Genomic DNA, 22,814 nt, shown 5'->3' on the forward strand with positions numbered 1-22,814 from the left:
GCAAGGATGCATTAAGTCGTGAAAATAAGTGCCTTTACATTGTTACAAAACAATTATTATTATTATTATTATTATTTGAAATAAGTGTTATTTTGAACTCTCCATTCAGCAAAGAGAAAATGTTCTCTCAGTTTCCTCAAAAATATGAAGCAGCACAACTGTTTTCAACAGATAATATGATAATAAGATAATGTTTCTTGAGCACTTAATCAGCATATTAGAATGATTTCTGAAAGATCATGTGACACTGAAGACTGGAGTAATGACTGCTGAAAATCCAGCTTTGCCATCACAGGAATTTTAAATTATATTAAAATAGAAAGCTATTTTAAATGGTAATAATATTTCACAACATCACAGTTTTTGTTGTATTTTTAATTGAATAAATTGCATAAGACTCTTTCAAAAACATTAATAAAAGTCTTACCGACTCAACCTTTGAACTATAATATCAGCATAGTAATTTGAGTGAGACGTTGCAAAAATAAATTGTGACCTATAATGTAGAATCATACCTCCTTTTTTCATTTTACACAATATTTAAAAGTTTTTACTTCTATTTCCTATTCTCTATAGGTTTCATTCTGTTTGTTTGTATAATGCAGCATTTATTGTACCAAACTAAATTAACCTAATTTCTGCTTGCAACGTAACTTTAAAATAAATAAAACCTCATTCTAAAATTCTGTCTCTAACTGCCACTTACAAAACATTCAGTCTTCAGTATTCAGATTTATACAAACACGTAGAGCTCATCAGTCTTTATTGTATCCGTTTCCCATTGCTTTCCATTAATCAAGAGCCTAAGAGTTTCTTTTTGCAAAATGGATTGAATAATGAACAGCTGTCTCATTTCTCTTTCTCGCTTTTGCACTTCTTTCTTCTTGTCTAAATTTCGTCTCACCCTCTGTGGCTGAGTGAACATGCCTAGATGTGCATTTTAAAGGGTGCAGAAAATTGAGGCTGAAATCTTCCAAAAGGTGACCTCTGGGAGTCCAGGGCAGAGCGAGGCGAGAGAGGGGGAGAGCCCTTGCAAAAGAATAAATCAAAGGGAGCTGAGAGGGCTGCAGAGAGCTGATAGCTGACCTGCCGAGGCCAAATCCCCACAAAAAAAAAAACACATACACACACATACACATGGACACAAACACACTCATACCTGAAAAGCTTCTAAAGTACAGCGCTACACTCTCAACATCTAAAAACTCTGCCTCAGCCGCCCTGGACAAACTTAAAATCCCTCACAACAATAACATGCTACAAAAGAGACCTGCAAGAGAGGCTGCAGGCCTGATGATGAGTAATGGACTCCCTCATCTCGCTCTTCATATTACTCTTTCTATATCTCTCTCACTCTGTCTTTTTACTTCTCACTCGCTCCATTTCCATTTCTCTCTCTCTAGACTGAAGTAGCTTTATTGATATGGTAACAAAGCTCCACATTCTCAATGCATTAGCAATATTATATTTACATACAATTTCGCTTCTGTCAGAGGAGAGAAAATACAAACCGAAATAAAGCAAATATTGCAAAACACAAACTCAAATAGTGTGTAAAGCTATTATTCTAAAATAACACCAGTGCATAAAGTATCTGAAGGACGTAATATCTCTTTTTTATTTATGATATGTGCAAAATCTGTCTAAAAATCAGCCCAAATGAGTCAAAAATTAAAAATCATTTACTAACCCTCTGTGGGTTTCTTTCTTCTGTTGAACACAGAAGAAGGTATTTTGAAGAATGTTGTTAATCAAACAGTTGACGGTAGCCATTGACTTCCATATTATGTGCTCAACAGAAGAAAGAAACTCATACAGGTTTGGAACAAGTGGAGGATGAGTAAATGATGACAGAATGTTCTTGTTTGGGTTAACTATCCCTTTAATTGTTTAATGTAAGTGCTTTCACCTTGATCATTTTCCGTTTCGTGGGTCTTGTTCCTACCACCAAATCACAACCATGTGTGACAGCTTTTACACAACAGTTTAGTATAAAAAAATTAAATAACTTACATTTTAGATGCAATACTCAATGGTTGCTCGACTTTGAGCAACACACAACAGCATCATTTACGTCCTGAATGAATCAGAATTGTTGAACGAAGTGAATGATTCAATGATTTGTTCATAAAGACAATGTCAATGAATTCACAAACAGCATACTACTCTTATTATCTCTGCCACAGAAATATATGTTAAACGTAGTATAGTATGCTAGTATGCTGTTCCAAATCCACTAAGTCACTTCTTTTGTGCTCCTGAATGAGAATGCGCTTTTGAACATATTGACTGAAAATAAGATTCATGACTTACTCATAAATATAGTTACTTGTTTCCACCTTCTGGCATAATGATGTAACCTGCAGAAAGATTTATTGAAAAATCCTCACTACTAATGCACAGCGTGAGTCTGAAGTGTGCTGATTATGTTTGATTATTTTTTTCCAAAGGAATGATTATGCCAAACTACTTTTGAATAATTTCATTTTTGAATACAGCTTCTTAATTGTATCAAACCAGTTCTCCCTATATATATATATATATATATATATATAAAATTGTTTATTTTATATTATATTAAAATGTGAATATAATAATATAAATAAAATAATAAAGAAATAATTACAATTAATTTTAATTAACCATCTAAAAATGCTCATCACGTTTTTTCCTAGTCACTGTATGCATGAACTGCATTTTAATATATTTCTAAATAAATTAATAGATTATAAATGAGCTTCATGTCACTGACCCAAAAAACATTTTGCTCTCTTCCTCACCTCATTGCTTGCTACATGTGTGAAGGTTCATTAAACAATCCGATGAGCCAAAAAGATTTAAAATTTGTATTATTCAACATATTCATCATATAAATCATGATCAGAAGTGCAAACAGCAGCTGCTTCATTGAAAACTCCAGAACACAACAGCAACAGCTCTCTCTAACAGTTGTCGTATATGATTTTACGGTAAAGCAAAGTGGTGTCGACAGCAGCGTTCTGTATTTAAGTGAAAATGGCACTGAAGCGGTGTCAGAAAGGATTATGCGCAGAAGAACTCGCCCTTGGTGGCCAGCGACCTTCAGGAAGGGCGGGGGGAGAGACACGGCCTGATGATTATGAGAACGACGTGCACATAAAAGTCTTCGGGCTCAGATGGGAAAGGTGGAAGGCTACAGCCATCGCCGTCATTCTGTGTTTTTCGCACCATCTCACAGGTGTATCTGAGGAGATAAATGTCGAGCATTGTTCACGAGCACCTTTTAGAGCTTGTCTGTGCTTTCGCGTCCCCTGTGTGGTGTTATGACTGCATTATCATAATTTGATAATTGTGTTCTCTCAGCCCTTTGGACTATTGCAAAGTCTTGCTAGAGCAATAGAAGAGTAATCAAAGTACAACAGAAGTGTGGCGACAGAGGACGCAGGCAGTGATTAAATGTGGTGAACATAATAGTGAGTAAGTATAGAAATAATGAAAAACAAAATGATGCTTAAAGGGAAGGAAAAGAAAATTCTTCCTTGGAATGCAAAAGGACAATTCTGAATAATTTCAGTTTTTTTAACTGAAGTAATTTTTTTTACATAATTACAGTGATGTAATGGTGACTGAAGCTTTCAATCTTAAAAAAATAACACAAACGTACCATAAAAAGTATCATGAAAGTAGTTCATATGAGCCATGCACTATATTCCAAAACTTCTAAAGTCATATCACAGATTTGTGAGATGAACAGTCTAAAATTTGAAGTTATTCACTGATTATTTTACCATCCAGTGAACTGGTAACCACTGCAACTGGATTGAATCAGTATGCCCTCGAAAATGACTCATTCAGTCTAATTTTGTAAATCAGTTCATTTAAAAGAACCTATTTAAAAGAACCATTCATATAGAGAGATGATGATGCCAACCCCTCAGAGGACCTCAGATGATGCCAACCCTGAAACAACATACAGAACTACCACATTTTGCTATAAGTTTGATTGCATCATATAATAATTGCTGTTAATAGTGTTCATCGTCTGTTTGATTACATCTTTAATTGATTTTTCCTTACATTTCTGCCATATGTACATTAACTGACAGTCACCACTGATAAGCTACCACTAAATATTGTAGAAACTTAGTTTGCTGTAAAGTTGCTTTGCAACGATTTGTATCGTGAAAAGCGCTATACAAAAAAAAAACTTGAATATAATAAAACTAGACATTGCTAAACCCATCACAAACAAACCAAGAACATATTGAGCAGAGGTCAAATTATCAATGAATAACTTAAAAAAATAACGTTTTTGGTTTGTTCCTCATTGAAAGTTACTGTGAAATAAAGTAAAAGTCATATGAATCACTTTTATCATACTTTTACCACTTTTTTGTCATTATGGAACACATTTTAGTACACTATCCCTTTAAGTTGAGTACCTACTTAGTTTCTCTGTTCTTGGCCCTGTACTTAACAGAAGAAGCCCAGCCGGTTTGTTCTCACTTTAGAACAAACGAATGCCAGTTCTTGACGAAAACTGTGTGGGAGAGCCACACATGAATCACACATTTGGCTGTATTGACAGTGGAAGTATACGAACATGCTTGAGTCTTCCTTATGGTCAATATGTAACCCAATATGCAAGCCTTGTTCCAATGAATCATCCAACTCCACACTTCACTTTTAATTTTTCTTCAAAACACACCCCTCGTTATCTACCCTTTTTGCATTTATCGACAGATGAGTAGCTGTGAGTAGACAATTAAATTCTTTAGGGGCCTGAGCAGGCAGAAAATGCCCTTTCAATCCCATTCTCCAGCCCCGTTCCCAGTTTCAAGGTCCCCTGTTCAATTTAATGCATTTCCAATTTTAACCTCACACATGCAATCCACCAGGCCAGAAAGGTTTTAATAGGCATTGGGGAGAATTTGCTGGAAGGCAGCACTGTTCACTACTGCCTGACTTTCATTCCATGGCCCTTTTCATTCTCTGCATGGAGGCGTACACTGAATGAGGGCGACAATAAAATGAGGCAAACAAGATGGTTGCAGCTAAAATATTATTGTTTGCATGCACATTATATCTGAAGGCCCTGGTCAGGGGGTACAAAAACTGTATTTTGAGTAGATGAAGGAGGAATTAAAATACATTGTGAACTGATAAGGACTGGCTGGGGTTTGGATTGATACCAGAGTGTAAGACAAGAGTGACCCTTTGAAATGAGAAATCATCATCAGTCCGTCTGTCAGTCTGTTCCCATCTATTAACAAAAACACATCAATGCACATGCTGGATACCATGGAAACAGGTCTAGAGTAAAAAAAACAAAAAAAAAAAAAAACCCCGGCAAGTGGAGGACATAAAAACGTGTGTGTGCTCCAGAAACATTTCTTATTTTTAATAATGTTGAAAATGTTTTTTGCTGCTTAATATTTTTCTGTAAACTGTGATACACTACTATTCAAAAGTTTGGGGTAAGTATGATTAAAAAAAGCAAGAAATTAATTCACCAAGGATGCATTCAATTGATCAAAAGTTACAGAAATCGTTTGTAACATTATAAAAGTCTTTACTATTTCAAATAAATGTTGTACAATTAAGTTTGAATCCTGAAAAAAAAATTAATTAAAATTAAAATGTTCCACAAAAATAATAAGCAGCAAAAACTGTTTTCAACATTGATAATAATAAGAAATATTATTAATAATCATTAAGGATCATGTGACAATGAAGACTGGAGTAATAGCTCCTAAAAATTCAGCTTTTCTGTTACAGGAGTAAATTACATTTAAAAAAATGTTTAAACAGAAAACATATTTTAAATTGTACTAATAATTCACAATATTACTCTTCTTACTGTATGTTGATCAAATAAATGCAGTCTTGGTGAGCATAAAAGACTTCTTTCAAAAACATAAAAAAAAATCTTAATTATTCCAAACTTTTGGCCACCAGTGTATATAGATATAATTTTGAATATATAATGCAATTATTATAAATATAATTATTATATATTGTAAATTTTTAAATGATCAATTTAAGAATACCACAATCGAATTGTCACATTTGATAAAGCAACGTATTCAGGCTTACAAAACACCAAAACTGCACTACGTTTACTGAACACCAAGTTGCTGAGTTTCCCCTCTAAAGTGCAGATAAGGCACCCTATTTGCTGATCACACCTCAGTGAGATGCCACAAGAGACAAAGAAATGCGAAACCCTCCGCCCAGATGCTCACTCCTCAGATATCTGTGACGTAAAAGACAGAACCAATCAGTCAGAGAGAACTGGTAGGACAGAAAAGCGCATCGTCAGGACAAACACAATTAGTCAAGAGGAGAACTGCACGGCGGTGCACTAACACCGGTTTCAAATAAGCCACGGGGTGGTGCGCCTTGAGAAAAATGACACTTGTGGGACGTTGGTGCCCATGTGATTAGTCACGGCTGACTTTCACACTCTGGATCTGTAATTAATTCCGATGGACGCTGATAAATTAACTGAGTTCCCTCACTCAGGTGCCCCTGCATTCTAATGCATGAAGCTTATTGTACAATAGACGCCCTGCATTAATCAAGGGCAATGGGAATTGACATTGGTATAAACACTCAAGGGTGTCTCATACCTGGCATGTGATCCATGCAGTTACATGCACATTACTATCAGATTAGAATGACATGAATCACATTCATTATTAGAGTTCATTTGCGGGGAATTTTTTTTAATTTTACTCGATGCAATAAGTTTAAATGGATTCTAATCAAGTGTGACTTTGTTATTTTGCAATGATTATACACTTCATACCACTGAAACAACAAGCAAGCGTAAGCCTTGAAATCATAATCAGTGAGTCATTAAAATGCATATAATGTGTTTAAAGAGCAAAATGGCAAATGACAAATGCATCTACTCTAAATTCATTATTAGGTCTCAAATCTTTAACATGAAAAGAACAGTCTTAGTATTTATATTATTATGGTAATCTACTGGAAGATGATACTTGCTAGTAGTTCTTTGGCTATGTTAAAAATGGAATACTAGCTTACTATTTACTGAACACTGTGCAGTACATACTGTATGGTACATTAAAATAATATAGACATACATTAAAAAAGCAAGAAATGGTGTTCAATCATTTTTGAAATAACCATGATTATTTATTTATTTATAGATCTTAATCTTAATTTTTGTCAGCAAAATCAAATAATGAGTCAAGAAAAAGATTTAAAAAAAAAAACAATAAATGGAAATGGAAGCTCAGGCATGTTGCATAGCGGAATATACTGCAGTTCCAGGTCATTCCATTATATACATACTGAAAATGTCCATTCTATGAACAGTATACACAGTATAGCATGGCAGTATGCAATTCCAAATATAGCATATAACAAATATAACGAATAACATTTGTTATTTGCAGTCACCCTAACTGTTATGTTTGTGTGTTATGTTCCTATGTTCTGAGTTTTTGTAATACAATAATTTAAGCTGTTTAATTTTGCATATGATTTTTTGAATGTTTACTGTATAATTGACACTGCAGTTAAACACATTTGTTGTACTGTTTTTAGTTGTCCTCTTACTTAAAATGTGCTTATTTTATAAATTAACCACTGTTTACTGGAACAAATTAAAAAAATAATGTAGTTAAAAGAATTATTAAAATCTAATTTAATTTATTTAAATAAAAGTGTGTTCATATGTATAAATAATTGAAATTAAAATTCATGAAATTTCACTAATGCTACTACTGAGTAGTGAGCATTAACTGTAGACTTAATCCTCAAGATCATTTGAAATTCGGGTCTTTAGTAGATTATAGCAGTTACATTTGGGAAAATGTGAATAATTTCATGGATAAGTTTTATGAATGATAGCAGTCATAAAACCCTTTCAACTATATTATTGTACATTAATTCATTGTGTTGTGAAAGTTTCCTGGCGGCTTTGAGGGGAACAGGGAAAATTAGGAGAGTGGCCTTGTTATAACCTCATTCCACAGCTAAACCACACTTTTCAAATTCAAATGAGTTTAGCACAAATCTCTCCTGGCTGGTTAAGACCTTTACTTTTATGTCTTAAATCTACAAAAGATTAAGCCACATTGAAGTACCCCCCTGAAAGGGATAAGATGATGGGAATGAGAAGAAAAGAAGTCCTCTGCAAAACAATAGGATCTCATTTCTACACATCCACACTTATAAAAACATCAGCGCTTAGTTCAGGGCACGAGCAGCGTCCTGTACAGGCTTTGCTACAAACTGTGACAGCATAGAGGACAGGGCTCATGAAAACAAGTGACAGGCTATTAATAAAACTTGACCATTAGCCCTCTAGTTAGAAGTGAGCTGTGGAGGAGGGCAGATGAAATTGTGCTGTCTGAGGTTATTGATCCATGCTATTGAGGGGAATGATACTTCAAACACTGATGTGTGAGGTGAATTGGCTCAAAACCTCAGATGTACAGCACTAAGAGCAGCTTTGATCAGAGACCACTTAAATAGCTCCACTCAACATCTAAAAAAAAAAAAAAAAGGGAATATTTAAGAATTTGCATCTAGGGGATAGATAGATAGATAGATAGATAGATAGATTCATAAGATTGAAACTTTTTAAATGCAAAGGTTCTTCAAACTCCTATGGTTCCAACAGTAAATCTTAAAGGATTTCCTTTTCTTTATCATAGGCACTGTCCCAATTATGACCACCATTTAACACCAAATCAAAAGAAATAAACGTGTCCTTGAGAAACAAAGAAGATCCTTACAAAGGAGCAAAAATCTCTTTAAGCAAAACACTTTGTTAACATGACACTTTGAAGGGACCCTGCCAACAGACTTCTGGGTGTTTAACTGTCCAGCTTGACAAATGCATTCAAATCAATCTCAGCTATCAGCTCAGACAGGCTAGAGACCAAACTATATTTATTGAACTGTACAGAGGACCCACTTAATCCAGGGCAGTTGAGAGTATCGACCCTCGGTCAATGTCCATGCGCCACCCATGGTTCTGGAGACGACTTATGGATCCCCCTAACTCCGGTGGACAGTGGCTTGAGTTTTGACCCACTTACTACTCAAGGTGCTGTTTAAGCACCCAATCCATATTGCCATATCTACCCATGGGGTGCACTGACAGTTTTTGCACACTCGCTGGTGTCACAGTTATGGACTGTTTGTTGTGTTTTCTCCCTCTGTGCCCATATTTGGTCATACTTTCTCATTTTCTCATTATTAGTTGATCCTCATCACCTGTTTGCCCCTCGTTATCTGCCCTATTTATAGTCTCCTGTCTGTTCAGTTTGCTGTCGGTTTTTGTTTAGTGTCACATGTGTTTGTTTAACCTGGAGTATTTACCTTTCGTGTATCGTGTGGATTCTATTTAAAAGCATTTATGTGGATTACCTTCATCTTCCTTGCCTTCCTTGGATCAACCGTGACAGCTGGAATATCTATGGGTCCATTTAGGGGAACTATCTGGACTCAGGATGCGTTATCACTGCACTGATGAGTCAGCATGAAGGGGAGACAGCACAGTTAAAAAGACAAAATTGCTCAGGCAGCACGGAGACACAAACCATAATAAGCTGAGCGTTTGGCCGAAGAGCCGGGAATGAATAATACAAAAACTGAAATCTACAAACTGTGAAGTAGATAACTCCATCCATCTGAATGCCAGATGCTTCATTCCTCATGAAATGGCCAAATGGTTGATATTTGAATAACTTCAAAGTTACAACCGACAGAAAAGCTGTAGCTGACTGAAATATGTTGAACGTACCATTTCTCTCAGGATCTGACACCTCTTTTTTTATTTATTTTTATTAAAGCAATGGTGTTTCAAATGTTTCAAATGTTTTTGTACTTTCAATGAAAGTCAAAAGGGTCCAGAACAGCTCTGTCCACTATAGAATTTCATTGTATGGAAATTTAATAGGGGCCAGTGCGGTTTTGAAACCAAGAGTGCTGTCTTATCTTTTCCAATGTGTCTTCAAAGAATAATATAAAAACTAATGTTTCTGCAGTGAAGTAGTTACCAAGGACTCAAACACTCAAATCCTGCACTGCTATTTCTTACTTCAGATGTGGATATTCACTTGCCACTTGCCCAGAGAGGAAAAGTGATGAAAATAGCTTGGCAATCAACACCTAAAAATGGCTGTACAAACAAACAACAGGAAAAAATGTAGTGAGATTTTTCTCAAGCAATAAGAGATAAATGTACAAGAAGTAGCAATTTTTTAGTGTGAAATTTCAAGCAATTAGTGAAATCAATGTATTAACTATCTGTAAAGCACTTCTGTACAAAACTTTTGAGATCTTATTAGGTTAAGCTTAAGTGTATATTTTTTAATGTTAAAACACTTTCTAAGTCCTAGCCTAATATGCAGAGATGAAAAGTATTAACATTGCTCTGTTTGTTTATGCATTCCAACCAGTGGGCCAACAAATGGCGCGAGTTTAGGATGGAGCAATCTGTTTACTTGACCAGTAGCTAATGTGAAAACCTGTGAAAAAAGCCATTATTATTTTTGCATTTCTGTTTTGTGATGCACTTGATATACTTCAGTTTTAAATCCAGAGCTTTTTTGTTTAAACAAGGTCATGCACCTGTAGGGTATCAGACCGAATCAGACAATCTAAGATTTGGTCAAAACATGGTTGAAATCAGCCGTAAAACAGTGATTCTGTCCAAATTCCCTTTAAAATCTTAAATGATTCCCTTTGAGCTAAATTGACCTGTTTCCCTTACACACCTTATTTTTTTATGTTTAGCTGTACAAAAGCAGTCTGTTATGCTGTTTGATTCTGCAAACAGGTTTTTTTCTTTGTAATTTAATTATCAAAATCATAAAAAGTGGTTTGCAGCACAAATAGTCATACTATTTACTGCACTTGTTATTCTTCTAATTATGCATCTAAAGCAGCAATACGAATCAGAACTCTTTATATATAAATAGCTCCCTTCCGCAATGAAAAATAAAGGGGATAGTTTAAAGCTCTAGGTGTTAGCCTGCACTCTTCAGCACCCCAAGATTCAGACTCATTAAATTTCCAATGTGCCATCTTGCTCTCTTATTAACTTGGTAATTGTTTACAAGCAGTGATAATACCCAGAGTCATGGCAACTGTCATGGCTGAGTGGACAGAAGTGATCTCCAAGCACCAGGCTGCCATATTAAACATCTACTCTCTGTCCAAAACAGAATTGAGAATGAGGACGAGCTATTTTTTTTTCCTGCTCTGCCCTAATAGACAAGATATGTCTTGCTTGTGGGCATCATCGCAGTAAAGATCATTACACTAAACTATACATTCAGGCACTATTATGGTAGGACCTGAAATTCAAGACACTTAAAAACAATCGCTTATTTTATTTTTTTTCTCAATTACGGCATGTTTATACTGTCAAGCAGCATCTAATGGAGTGTTTTACAATGTGTATTATCTTGTACAAAGTAGTGATGTTCTCTCCTGTTCCATCTGAGGATGAATCTTACAAAGTTTAACATATGTGACCCTGGACCACAAAACCAGTCTTAAGTGTACATTTTTCAAAATTGAGATCTATATATCATCTGAAAGCTGAATAATAAGCTTTCCATTGATGTATGGTTTGTTAGGATAGGACAATATTTGGTCGAGATACAACTATTTGAATATCTGGAATCTGAGGGTGCAAAAAAAATCCTTTAAAGCCTTTAAAGTTATCCAAATGAAGTCCTTAGCAATGCATATTACTAATCAAAAATTAAGTTTTGATATATTTACGGTAGGAAATTTACAAAATATCTTCATGAAACATGATCTTTACTTAATATGATAATGATTTTTGGCATAAAAGAAAAATCTATAATTTTGACCCATACAATGTATTTTTGGCTATTGCTACAAATATACCCCAGTGACTTAAGACTGGTTTTGTGGTCCAGGGTCACATATATAGACTACAGACACTAGGGATGTCAAAAGTTAATACCAAGTCAATGCCAAAATAAAAAAAAATAAAATCACAGCAGTGCCTGGTCCCCATTCACTTTCATTATATGAAAGCAGTGTTCTATTAAAGATTTTATTCCATGCAAGAAAGAAAGTTAGTTTGTTGTAAGACTGCTATAAGATATTTGGACTTGCACAAGCACTGTTTACTTCAGTTTTAATTATAAAAAACTGAGGAAACATTTATTTAATTGGGAAATAAAGACGAAATGCCATTGTTTTAATTTAATTTGTCAATATACGGTATAACTATTACTAGTATTGGTATTTTGACAACCCCAAAAGATGTACCAAATAAGTGGAATCTAGTACTGGTGAAAAAATGTAACGTGTTTTTAAAAATGACATAATTGGGTCAAATAAGCTCAAACTCAGCTTCCATCAAGAAATGAATCCTCAACAAAAAGGATGTTCTGGAGTGGCACTATACAGATGATATTTGAACTCCCGTGAAAGAGAGCACCTTACTTCCTCAGATGACTCATCTCCATCACCGTAGGCGAGTTCAGCAGGATGTCGCTCTCGGGGGAGATGGAGTCTAAAGATCAGTATCTGGGTATAAAAGGAAGAGTGAGGCATGACCTGAGTTCCCTCCGCTGAGCTCAGACTTATGAGGGTTTAGCCATTTGGCCTGGATCAGCAGGTCAGGCCTGTACAGGTGATGAGCTCTCTGCCCAGAACAGCCCTCGACACGCAAGGTCAGCAACCACCCACCACCACTAATACCCGATTCCCAGAAGAATCCAGCTGGTGAAAGCCATGGCCATCCAGCACGAGCAGGAAGTGATCTAAAGAATCAAATCTCTTTTTTTCCCCTCGACTGAATGATGGAAATGGTTTAAATGCATTTTAACCCTCCTGATGACCACCTTCAAAGTCCAAGATCCTCATGAGGTCTCAAAACGGGATTGTACAGCATTCAGAGAGGCTTCTAGATCAGAGGAAGGCTTAACCAGGACCAACTGAATAAATTAGGCCGTAAGACCACAGCAAATGCAAAGCAGGTCCTCGCATTGTCTGAATTAAACATTATTTTTGTCTATCAGCAGAAGGATGAGGTGGCTTTAATTAACTTAAGAGTTGCCTGAGAGACAGTTTAACAGGAGGGCATTAAAGAATACCATAAACAAACAAAAGGAGTGGACAGATAATCCATAAGCAATTAATTAAGGGAGGAACTGTGTGGCTTCCGCACATATCAGTCACATTGAATAATTGCTGGAAAAGAGAGAGATATTTATACACTGTCCCAGGTTAACAAGTCTGTACAAGGAAAGGAGGAATGAGATGAGACACAAGGCTCCCCTCCCTCTCACAGTCCTTCTCTCTCTACCAACTAAGATGCCGCGCAGCTTGCGTGATGGTTGACAGTGATTTGGTATGCGTGATCTTTACTATTCAAGATATATTTGCTAAACCATCTGGAAGGTCAGGGAGGTAATGGCTATTGTATATTTTATGAAGGAGGCTGCAGTTAATCATAAGGATCAAGGTGATTTTTGTGAGGGCGTATATCATGGTTTTGTTCCAAATCCTGGTGAGCTTCTATACTGTCTAAAAAGGCAGTATCTAATCAAAAATTTGCTTGAAATGTATATGACAAAAGAGAAAATCTGAGAGTAAATGAATATATTGAAAACAAAATGAAATGAAATTAAATAAAATAAAATCTGTTAATATTTAGCAAGTTAGGCACACTTTTAGGGGGTAGATTTTATTATTTTTTGTTTAATAATACTTCACTACTGATTAAAATATAGTTATAGAATAGAACATCTCTCCGGACTCTGTCCACCATTTTATTAAACTAACAAACAAACAAATTAGCTTCTTGCAATGGTTTCTGGAATTGTCTTATCCTTGAAGTATACATGCAGTGATTTTGACACAAATAACTTGTAATGTGTCATATTTTCACAACATTTAGAACAGATTTTATAGGCAGATCACAAGGGTTCAAAACAGAGCCATCAATAGCAGAATTATAAAAAACAAATAAATAGATTATACATCTGCATCTGCCACTGACAGATATTCTCCCAAACCATTCAAATACATCAGCCATTTCTGTCAGCTTTTGTACGAACAGCAGCTGCATTTATATGTAACCTTTACATCTAAAACACACTTCTTAAAGCTGAATGTAGGAATTTTTCCAATGTAAAAATGCTTTTTCTCATATTCAGGGAGAACTATAAGAGAGCCATTTTCAGGTTGATTTCTGAAAAGTGTAACACTGTGGCTCTTTGGTGCTAGAAAAACATTTCCAACCAGTTTGACGGCTGCATTGACTTAACCACTAGTGTGAAATTGGGGTGGGTCTATCTGTTTGCCTGACCAATGGCAGACAGGGGGCGTGTCTGCAAAACCTCTGTGAAAACAGTCACTATTTTTCTGTTTGATACTAGAGGCACAGTAAATTACACACTTAACCTTTCAAGAATAAAAGAGCAGAACTGGATTACCACAGTAATTTAGATCGTTTCCAGGGACTGGGTCAATAACAAAAGCACCGTGAGATGAATTTACCTGAATTTCCACCCCATAGCCCATGTAGACTGTCACGGTGTATGTGCAGTCCACATCCGTATTGTACCAACTCCTGGCTTGCTGCAGTGTCTCTATGTAGCCTCCCGGCGATGTGAAATTGGTGTTGCATGGAGCTGCATTAGAAAAGATAAAAGGACAGAGAGAGACAGAGAAAGTGTGCATCAGTAGAGGCGAGCCTTTTCTCATTCTCTCCATCTCACTTCATTGCATTCCCTTCCATCTTTAATTGTCCTTCAAGATTTTCTCATTTTCTGTCTGATTCAACAGGGTCAGTTTTCCTGCCCTGTTGTGTAGGAGCATGCGAACAATTCAGGTGAAATGGCAGGTGAGTGAATATTTTCTGGTAGCATTGAGGTCTTTCTGCTCTGTCGGCTCCTTTATCTTCCTCTAGAGTTAAACGCTGCTTAGGGTCAAGAGATATGTTCTCGCTCCATATAAATTCATATGCTTGGCCTTAGTTATTAGGGATGTGCAGAATTACATACTTTCATAATCAAACTGTCAGTTGGTTGAACAACTAGTTTAAAGGGACAAACATGTAGCCTGAATCCATTTTTTTCAGACCCCAGAATTTATTGCACAAATCTACGCCAATCTACTTATTGCATAAGTCTTCATGTTAGGAGCGGCACAAAACTGCTTATCCACTGGCATCTCAAAACCCACATCTTTAGGCACAAGCAGGGCAGGTAAATCTCTGAAGAGCTCTGAATTACGCATCAGGAAGTTGTGTAAAAAATATGTAAATCTAAGTCACGCGGATCGTGTGAATGGTACCTGGTGCCTGCATGGTCGTAATAACCGTTGTGGTGATGATGGTGGAGGTGGTGGTCTCCTCATCCAAATCCCCAGACATTGATGATGCTTTTACAGCAACATCACTTCCTGGAGTGCCATGTTCTACCTTGAGTATTGAGGACTTTTCTTTGTCTCTTTTCAGCAGGATTGTTGCATCTTTGGGCTCGTTGTTTAAGGTCGGAGTGACATCTCCTCTGTCTGATTGTTTGGAAGCAGGCGGTGCGGATGTGTGCACGTCAGTGGTGGTCACTGACGCTACAGTCATGGACACGGGTGGTTCCTCCGTGCTTCTGCTCTGTGTTTCAGCTGAAGGTTTGTGTTGGATGTTGGGCACGTGTGGCTGGGTGAGGGCGGCGGCTGATGGAGCCAGTGTGGTGGTTCTGGGAGCTGCTACATCAGAGAATGGAGGTGCGTCCTTGTGTGGGACCAGCTGTGTGGACGGATCCTGGAGGAGATGGGAATTAGACGATGGCATTGTGGGATGGTGAGCTGCCCCTCCGCTGTCCTGAAAATACTGCTCATGGCTTTGGCCCCGAGGGTCGTAAGGCGGGTAGGGCTTAAAAGGCGGATGGTGGTCGAGGCCATTGTTAGGGGGAGCCGTTGTGAACAGGGGCAGGCCTCTGTCTGTGTCCTGTGTGGTGTGATATGGATTGGACCTGTCCTCTGCTTCCAGCTGATCTCCTCTTTGGGTGACTGCCAACCTCCTGTCCATAAAAGAACCTGGAAGAGAGAGTCAATACAAGCTCATTATGACATATACATACAGTGAGTTTAGAATAGAGTTAATCTCACCAAAAACATAATTTCTGATGTACATTGATGAAAGATTTTTGATTTGATATTTCAGTGATGAATTCAACATCCTAAACAATCACATTTATTTCTATAGCACTTTTCCTATTGACCAAGTGCTTTTACATTATAAAATAATATCAGTAACACAAAACAATATAACATAAAACCACACTTAATTCCCCCATAAGCAATTGCAAAATGATAATTCTCCAAAAGTCACTAAAACACAGAAAATTTATAACTAAAGCATAAAGCAACACAGCTTGCTAAACTATTAAAAATATAGGTTCATGTCCATATATCCATAGTAATATAATTAGGGCACACTGTTTAGGTGGGGGGACTGTGTCCCACTACTGACAAAAGGCTAGATACCCCCCTGGCAAGAGAGCATGAAAAGCATAAAAAACAAAACAAAGTGATTTAGAGCTACAAAAATAACTTGGGTGTTCAAACAACTATAGTCGTTTTTAACATATTTCAAAGCCAGGCACCTGACCTTGTGTTAAGCCTTACAACAAATTTCCACTCTATACCACCCAAGAAGAGGAGGACTGTGCAGCTTATACGGCTCATGACGCTTTGTGGTTCAGCCATATGAAATTGCAAAGCATTCATACTGCGGGGTCAGAACCCCTAGCACATTAACAAAATGGAAATGTATCTGCTAAATGGAGTATGATTGGAGATGCTTTGAAAACGCCTTGGAGCATGTGGAGGAAAAAAAATAAACTCCCTCACCATAATTGTTCATTTGAATGCTCTCTCTCCTCCCTTGCCAATTAATGAGTCCAAACCATCATCAGGCGGCACGTTGTAATGAGTGGATTTGAGAAGTGTAGCGGTGAAAATGGATCTCCTCCACCTGCACCTGGTGAGATGTAATCAGCCGGCCTTCAGGAGGCTGCTTCGTGCCGGGGAAACTTTTGATTTCACAATGCTTCATTTGCACCCTAATAGTTCTCTTTCTGTTTTTCGACTTACTAATAACAATCTGCTTCCCGGTGTATCTGAAGCGCGTTCCCACGAAAGGAACGGAAGGGAGAGGATGATATCTCAAACTGAACGGAACTGACGGGCTATTTTTTTCTCCTTATCCTATCCTATGAAGTGTCAGAGGCAAAAGATACACATCGTTTCGCCGAGTGGTGATGTGTGTTTTATGAGCAATTGACTTCACTTTGAGGGTAAAAATCACATCGACATCTAACACATCACTCAGATCCAGGCAAAATGACACATGAGAGACAAAGCAAAGGGCAGAAAGTCCTCAATTCCTGTCATCAGAATTCAGCCATTTGTAGATCAAACCCCAAAACCATTTTTTTTTTACAAGACCAAAACGCAAATGTCGTGAGCTCTAAATTTCAATCGGGCTTTGCTTTATGATTAATTTATTAGCTGTGCCCTTATATGAGTAATTATGGAATAACCGATGTCAAATTTCAAGGTTGTTAAATTAGACAGGCTGAATGTAATGAATGTGCCTAATGTTACAAGGTGAATTATTATCCATTTCACCCAGAACACGAACATTTCTGGAAAGAACCACGCGTGAAAGTTTGTATCTTGGGAGTTCCTGACTTATAAAAAGCTTCTGAAATCACTATGCATATCACACTCAATGTCACAGGGATTTTGTGTAGAAAAAAACAGCATTCCCAAACGCTTCCCAGTGGAAAGTCCCATATACCCCCTGCACTTCACATAACCACAGCAGTGCATAGTCCAGGCTCCACTAAAAACTCCAGGCAAGACCAAACAGACATGGTGTGCTGAGGCAGGAGAGTGTTTGATTTGCGCCATTAGTGCTGGTGGAGTATAAACAGTATCTCTCAGACTGACTTCACTGTCTGTTCAAAGGTCCCTCAGTGTTGTGCTCTTCAATGGCTGGATTTGACTTTTAAATGACCATGAGCCTGCCTTAGAAGCTTTTTACACAAACCAGCGGGGGAGTGTGGGCTTTGTTTTTCCCTCTGTTGCATTTTCTCTTAACTTGCAAATAGGTATGTTCACTGAACTCCTATTTAAATAACGCCCTTTATGCGCGAAACACAACGAAGGAAGAATTACTGCAAATAACAGCTGGAGGGAGAACTGGGGTGTCATTCATTTTTATGCAAAAAGTTGCCCTGAGACATCTGTAAAGAAGCATATCATTTACTAGTCATTATTTATAAGAAGCTTTCATCCAAAGTAACTTACAGTACATATATTACCTGGGCAACCCCGCTAGTGCAATCTGGGTTCTTTGCTGCTTTCACAATCTCCAAAAAATTGTCCTATTTTTGAGTTCATAAGTTGTCCCCAAGAGTTTTTGTACTTTAGGTGCGTCCCAGTTCACATACTTATGCACTATTCTAGACGTTTTTAGTATAAATAGTGTGAAGAGAGTGTTCTCAAAAAGAATATGTGCACTTCCCAGATGTTGCACTTGATGAAATGTGGAATGTTGGACATTTCATGATGCATTTCCAAACTGTCGCAGCTTTAATTACATGCTAGAGGGGGCGGGGCTATTCATACACTAGATCAGTGTTTCCCAACCTTTTTTTAGTCGCGGCACCCTTTGGAAATTTTAAGTGGTGTACGTGCATCATTTGGGACACAACTTTTGTATGCACTTGTAGCACTATTACACTTGTGTTTTAACCAACCCTGACAGCGATACACGACGAGTGACAGGAGATTCTATTTGGGAAAAGGGTTTCTATTTTTGTGACGTCGTGGCAGGAACAACAGAAAACAAACTATGACAATGATAATCTCAGGTACTGAGTATGTGCTTTTTGATTGACTTTTAATTGAGCAGCACTGCATCTGTTGTGGACAGACAAATTGCTTGTCACTGGAATCTCATCACATCGCATCTGGTTAGGACACGGTGTTACATTCACACAAAAGGCTTTGTGAATTCACACAAAACAGAAGCTTGCAACAGCAAGGTCACAGGTTTGATTCCCAGAGAATGCATGGACCAATAAAAATGTTTGCCTTAAAGGGTTACTCCACCCCAAAATGAAAAGTTGTCATTAATCACTTAACCCCATGCCGTTCCAAACCCATAAAAGCTTCGCTCGTCTTCGGAACACAATTTAAGATATTTTTGATGAAAACCGGGAGGCTTGTGACTGTCCCATTGACTGCCTAAGTAAATTACACTGTCAAGGTCCAGAAAAGTATGAAAGACATAATTCGTCAGAATAGTCCATCTGCCATCAGTGGTTCAACCGTAACGTTATGAAGCGATGAGAATGCGTTTTGTACGCGAAGAAAACAAAAAGAACGACTTTATTCAACAATTTGTCTCCTCTGTGTCTCTCCGCATCACCGTAGCGCCATTTTGGAGAATATCCACTGAATGCAAACGTGTACGCTATTCTGTGTCAGCCGCGACACAAGGATACGCTTTCTACATGTATTTACACTTTGATTTGAACGAAAACAGCGCATCCGTGCAGCGCAGCTGACACAGAAGAGCGTACGCTGCTTGCGTTCAGCGGATATTCTCCAAAATGGCGCTACGGTGATGCGGAGAGACTCAGAGGAGACAAATTGTTGAATAAAGTCGTTCTTTTTGTTTTCTTCGTGTACAAAAAGTATTCTCGTCACTTCATAACATTACGGTTGAATCACTGATGGCAGATGGACTATTCTGACAATGTCTTTCATACTTTTCTGGACCTTGACAGTGTAATTTACTAAGCAGTCAATGGGACAGTCACAAGCCTCCCGGTTTTCATCCAAAATATCTTAAATTGTCTTCCGAAGACGAACGAAGTTTTTACAGGTTTGGAACGACATGGGGGTAAGTGATTAATGACAAAATTTTCATTTTGGGGTGGAGTAACCATTTTAAATGCAGTGCAAGTTGCTTCAAATTTTAAAAAATCTGTAACACTTTAGTGACATATTGGCTGTTTATTAGTACTTATAAAGCACTTATTCGACATGACCATATTCTAATCCCTAATCCTACCCAATATCTAAATTTAACAACTACCTTACTAACTATTAATAAGCAGCAAATTAGGATTTTATTGATAGTTAATAGTTAATGGTTTGTTAATAGCAAGAATTGGACCTTAAAATAAAGTGTGACAAAAAAAAATCTAACAAGTACATGACAAAATAATAATATAATATATACACATCCCATTCCTGAGGCAATTATTTTTTATATATTTTATACATTTACTACTACTAAAATGTATATTATTTATTATTTATTACAATTTATAATATATTTGTTATTTGTAAATTTATTATTTATTCTTTTGAAATAAAACTATTAAATCCATTACAATACACATGAAAGATTGTCTATAAGTTTATTACAAGTCTGTGGAACAGAAGAAGAGGAAACTAACACTGTGTTAAATACTGTGTTAAAATACTTTCTCTAAGCTCAAAGAGCAGCATCTAAGGCCCATCAAGACACAGAGGGGCTTCATCTCCCAGAGCTCATGTATCAGCTGTGTGACCGGAGGAGGGATTGTTTGACTTTGACAGTAAAGGTTGATGGGTAGCAGACGGACAGTTTTCTGTGATGTCTTTTCACATGCCACCCAGCAAATCTTTTACTCAATTTTTGCTTGCCACTGTTTGCATTGATTAAAGTATAACCGCCTCCTTGCAAGGATGTTTGTCTGTCCCAGCCCTAAGTGAGTTTTGATAACAGCTCAGTAAAGAGACGTTGCGGGTACTGTGCTTCAAGAGAACGAAACAGATGGTGAGAAAAAGGAGACAGAGAGACAGATACAGAGAGAAAACACACACCACAAGCCACAAGGCATCTACTGAAAACTGTAAAAAAGAGAAGGACTGTGAGGCAAAGCACTCCCCTCCCCATTGTGTACAGCTAGCATCAATAATGCACCAGGGAAACTAACACAGCGCCTCCCTCACAGCTATACGTCTGCTCCAGCTCCCCGCGCCTCCACTGTGAAGGCAAAAAAAAAAAAAACCTCCAGGAAGGAGCACACTGCCAAGTCTAAGTTATGAAAAAGAAAACAAGTGGGAAAAAAAACAAATCAAGATTCACTTCTGCCTCAGCAAGTAACTAGCATAGGCTTCTCTGACACATCTGACATCACTAATTTAAGTTGAGCCGCTAGAAGTGGCAATATAGGAAAATACATAAAATTGTTTAAATGAATCATCACATCACTCTATTCATCTACCTTCACAGCCAAGGTTTCTTCGTCTGCTTCCCATAACAGTCATGCCGTCCTTTTCTTTTATTGTCCTCCATCTCTATTTCTTTCCACCTCCTTCTTTCAGCCAAAGTCACTTCAAGTTGGAGAGATACAAAGGCTGACTGAGTGATGGAGAACCGCCTCAAGAGGCACTTTGATGTTTATCATTGAGCTTTTCATAGACTGTAACTAAAAATGGGGCTTATCTCGAACAGACCACGGAATCCTAAATAAACGGAGCTGATTACATTTCCGAGCATTTTTATTCACTGGAGGAATGGTTTGTGGAAAGGCCTAAAAACACTTTTTGTTCCGTCATTTTTTTGGTCAGACAAAATAAAGACTGGCTCTACAGGTGATTTTTTTAACCCCATTTTTACTAGGTCAGAATAAAACGAAGCATTCTGATCCATTTATCCAACCATTCCACACAGCTCTTTCAGAACACAAAGATGGTGATAACAAAATGCTTGCTAGAGAACCAAAAACTGTTTAAAATCAGTTTAAATGGTGGTCACAACCCCCTTTTACTTTCATAATATTACATATTTCCAAGTTAAGCAGGATTTTAAATAAGATATTAAAGTGGAAATTAGTGAAAAGTGGGTGTTTCACACCTGAATGGAGCCAGATTGAATAAAAGTTTGTTAAAACAATGTCTAAATTAAGCTATTAGGGTACTGATTAAGAGTGTACAACAGTCTGTGTGGGCTAAGCGACAGAAGTGGAAAAGTTATTTTAGGGGAAGAGCAAATTATTGCAATTTGATTAATGAGGCACTTACAATGGAAGTAAACTGGTCATTTGTAAATGTGAAGATACGGTTTCAATAGTGTAGCCACAATATGTAAACAATATGTGTTGTTAACATTTTAGTGTGGAAAAAAAACTTTTCTATGTGAAGTTACAGACTAAAGCCCTATTCGCACGGGATTAGTATTACCTGGTGACCTCCAGTCATTTGTAATAATTGCGGAGGTTGTCTGTGATCTTAATCCCGTGCAAATCGGCTATGTCTATAATTTGTAAAGTAAAAATTCCTCCGCAAATGACCTACCATATCTCGCCGAACGCCAAGGTCCTGTGATAATATTAGTCCCGTGCAAATCGGCATCTCTGTGATTTGGTGGGTCGTATATCATTTTTTCGAGGTTTTTGTTTCCTGTGCGCCTTTTTATCCATCTTTCGCGAAGAATGGAGCTGCGTTGGAGTGTTTGATAATATTTTGAGTGCTGTCATATCGCTACACCATACAATTTGTAGAAAGAGAAAGCTGAAAAGGTTTTGAGGTTAATGTGTTACAAATGAATCAAGCATAAAGCTTTAGATATTATTTTCACCTGGTGAAATGTAAATGACACAGGGCACGAAACTATATTAGTTTCTTTTTTTTTTAAATCCATCTAACTGGACCATAGAACGGAACTCTCAAGGCCTTGACATCGTATCTGGGAGATAAGTCAGTAAATTCTATCAGTAAAATGAAAT

General features: G+C 37.3%; 1 protein-coding gene across 4 annotated transcripts in view; it reads right to left on the bottom strand.

Moving 5' to 3' along the window:
- sez6b (seizure related 6 homolog b) overlaps window positions 1–22,814 on the bottom strand; it is a 195,437-nt gene that overhangs the window by 78,167 nt on the left and 94,456 nt on the right. For all 4 annotated transcript variants that reach the window (XM_016488765.1, XM_016488769.1, XM_016488766.1 and 1 more), the window contains exons 2-3: window positions 15,313–16,053; window positions 14,515–14,648 (exon numbers count right to left, since the gene is read on the bottom strand). In XM_016488765.1, coding sequence (XP_016344251.1) covers window positions 14,515–14,648; window positions 15,313–16,053 — 875 coding nt within the window. The remainder of the gene's footprint in view (window positions 1–14,514; window positions 14,649–15,312; window positions 16,054–22,814) is intronic.

The sequence above is a fragment of the Sinocyclocheilus anshuiensis genome, unplaced genomic scaffold, assembly GCF_001515605.1.
Source record: "Sinocyclocheilus anshuiensis isolate Anshui unplaced genomic scaffold, SAMN03320099.WGS_v1.1 scaffold1455, whole genome shotgun sequence".
NCBI classification, from domain to species: Eukaryota; Metazoa; Chordata; class Actinopteri; order Cypriniformes; family Cyprinidae; genus Sinocyclocheilus; species Sinocyclocheilus anshuiensis.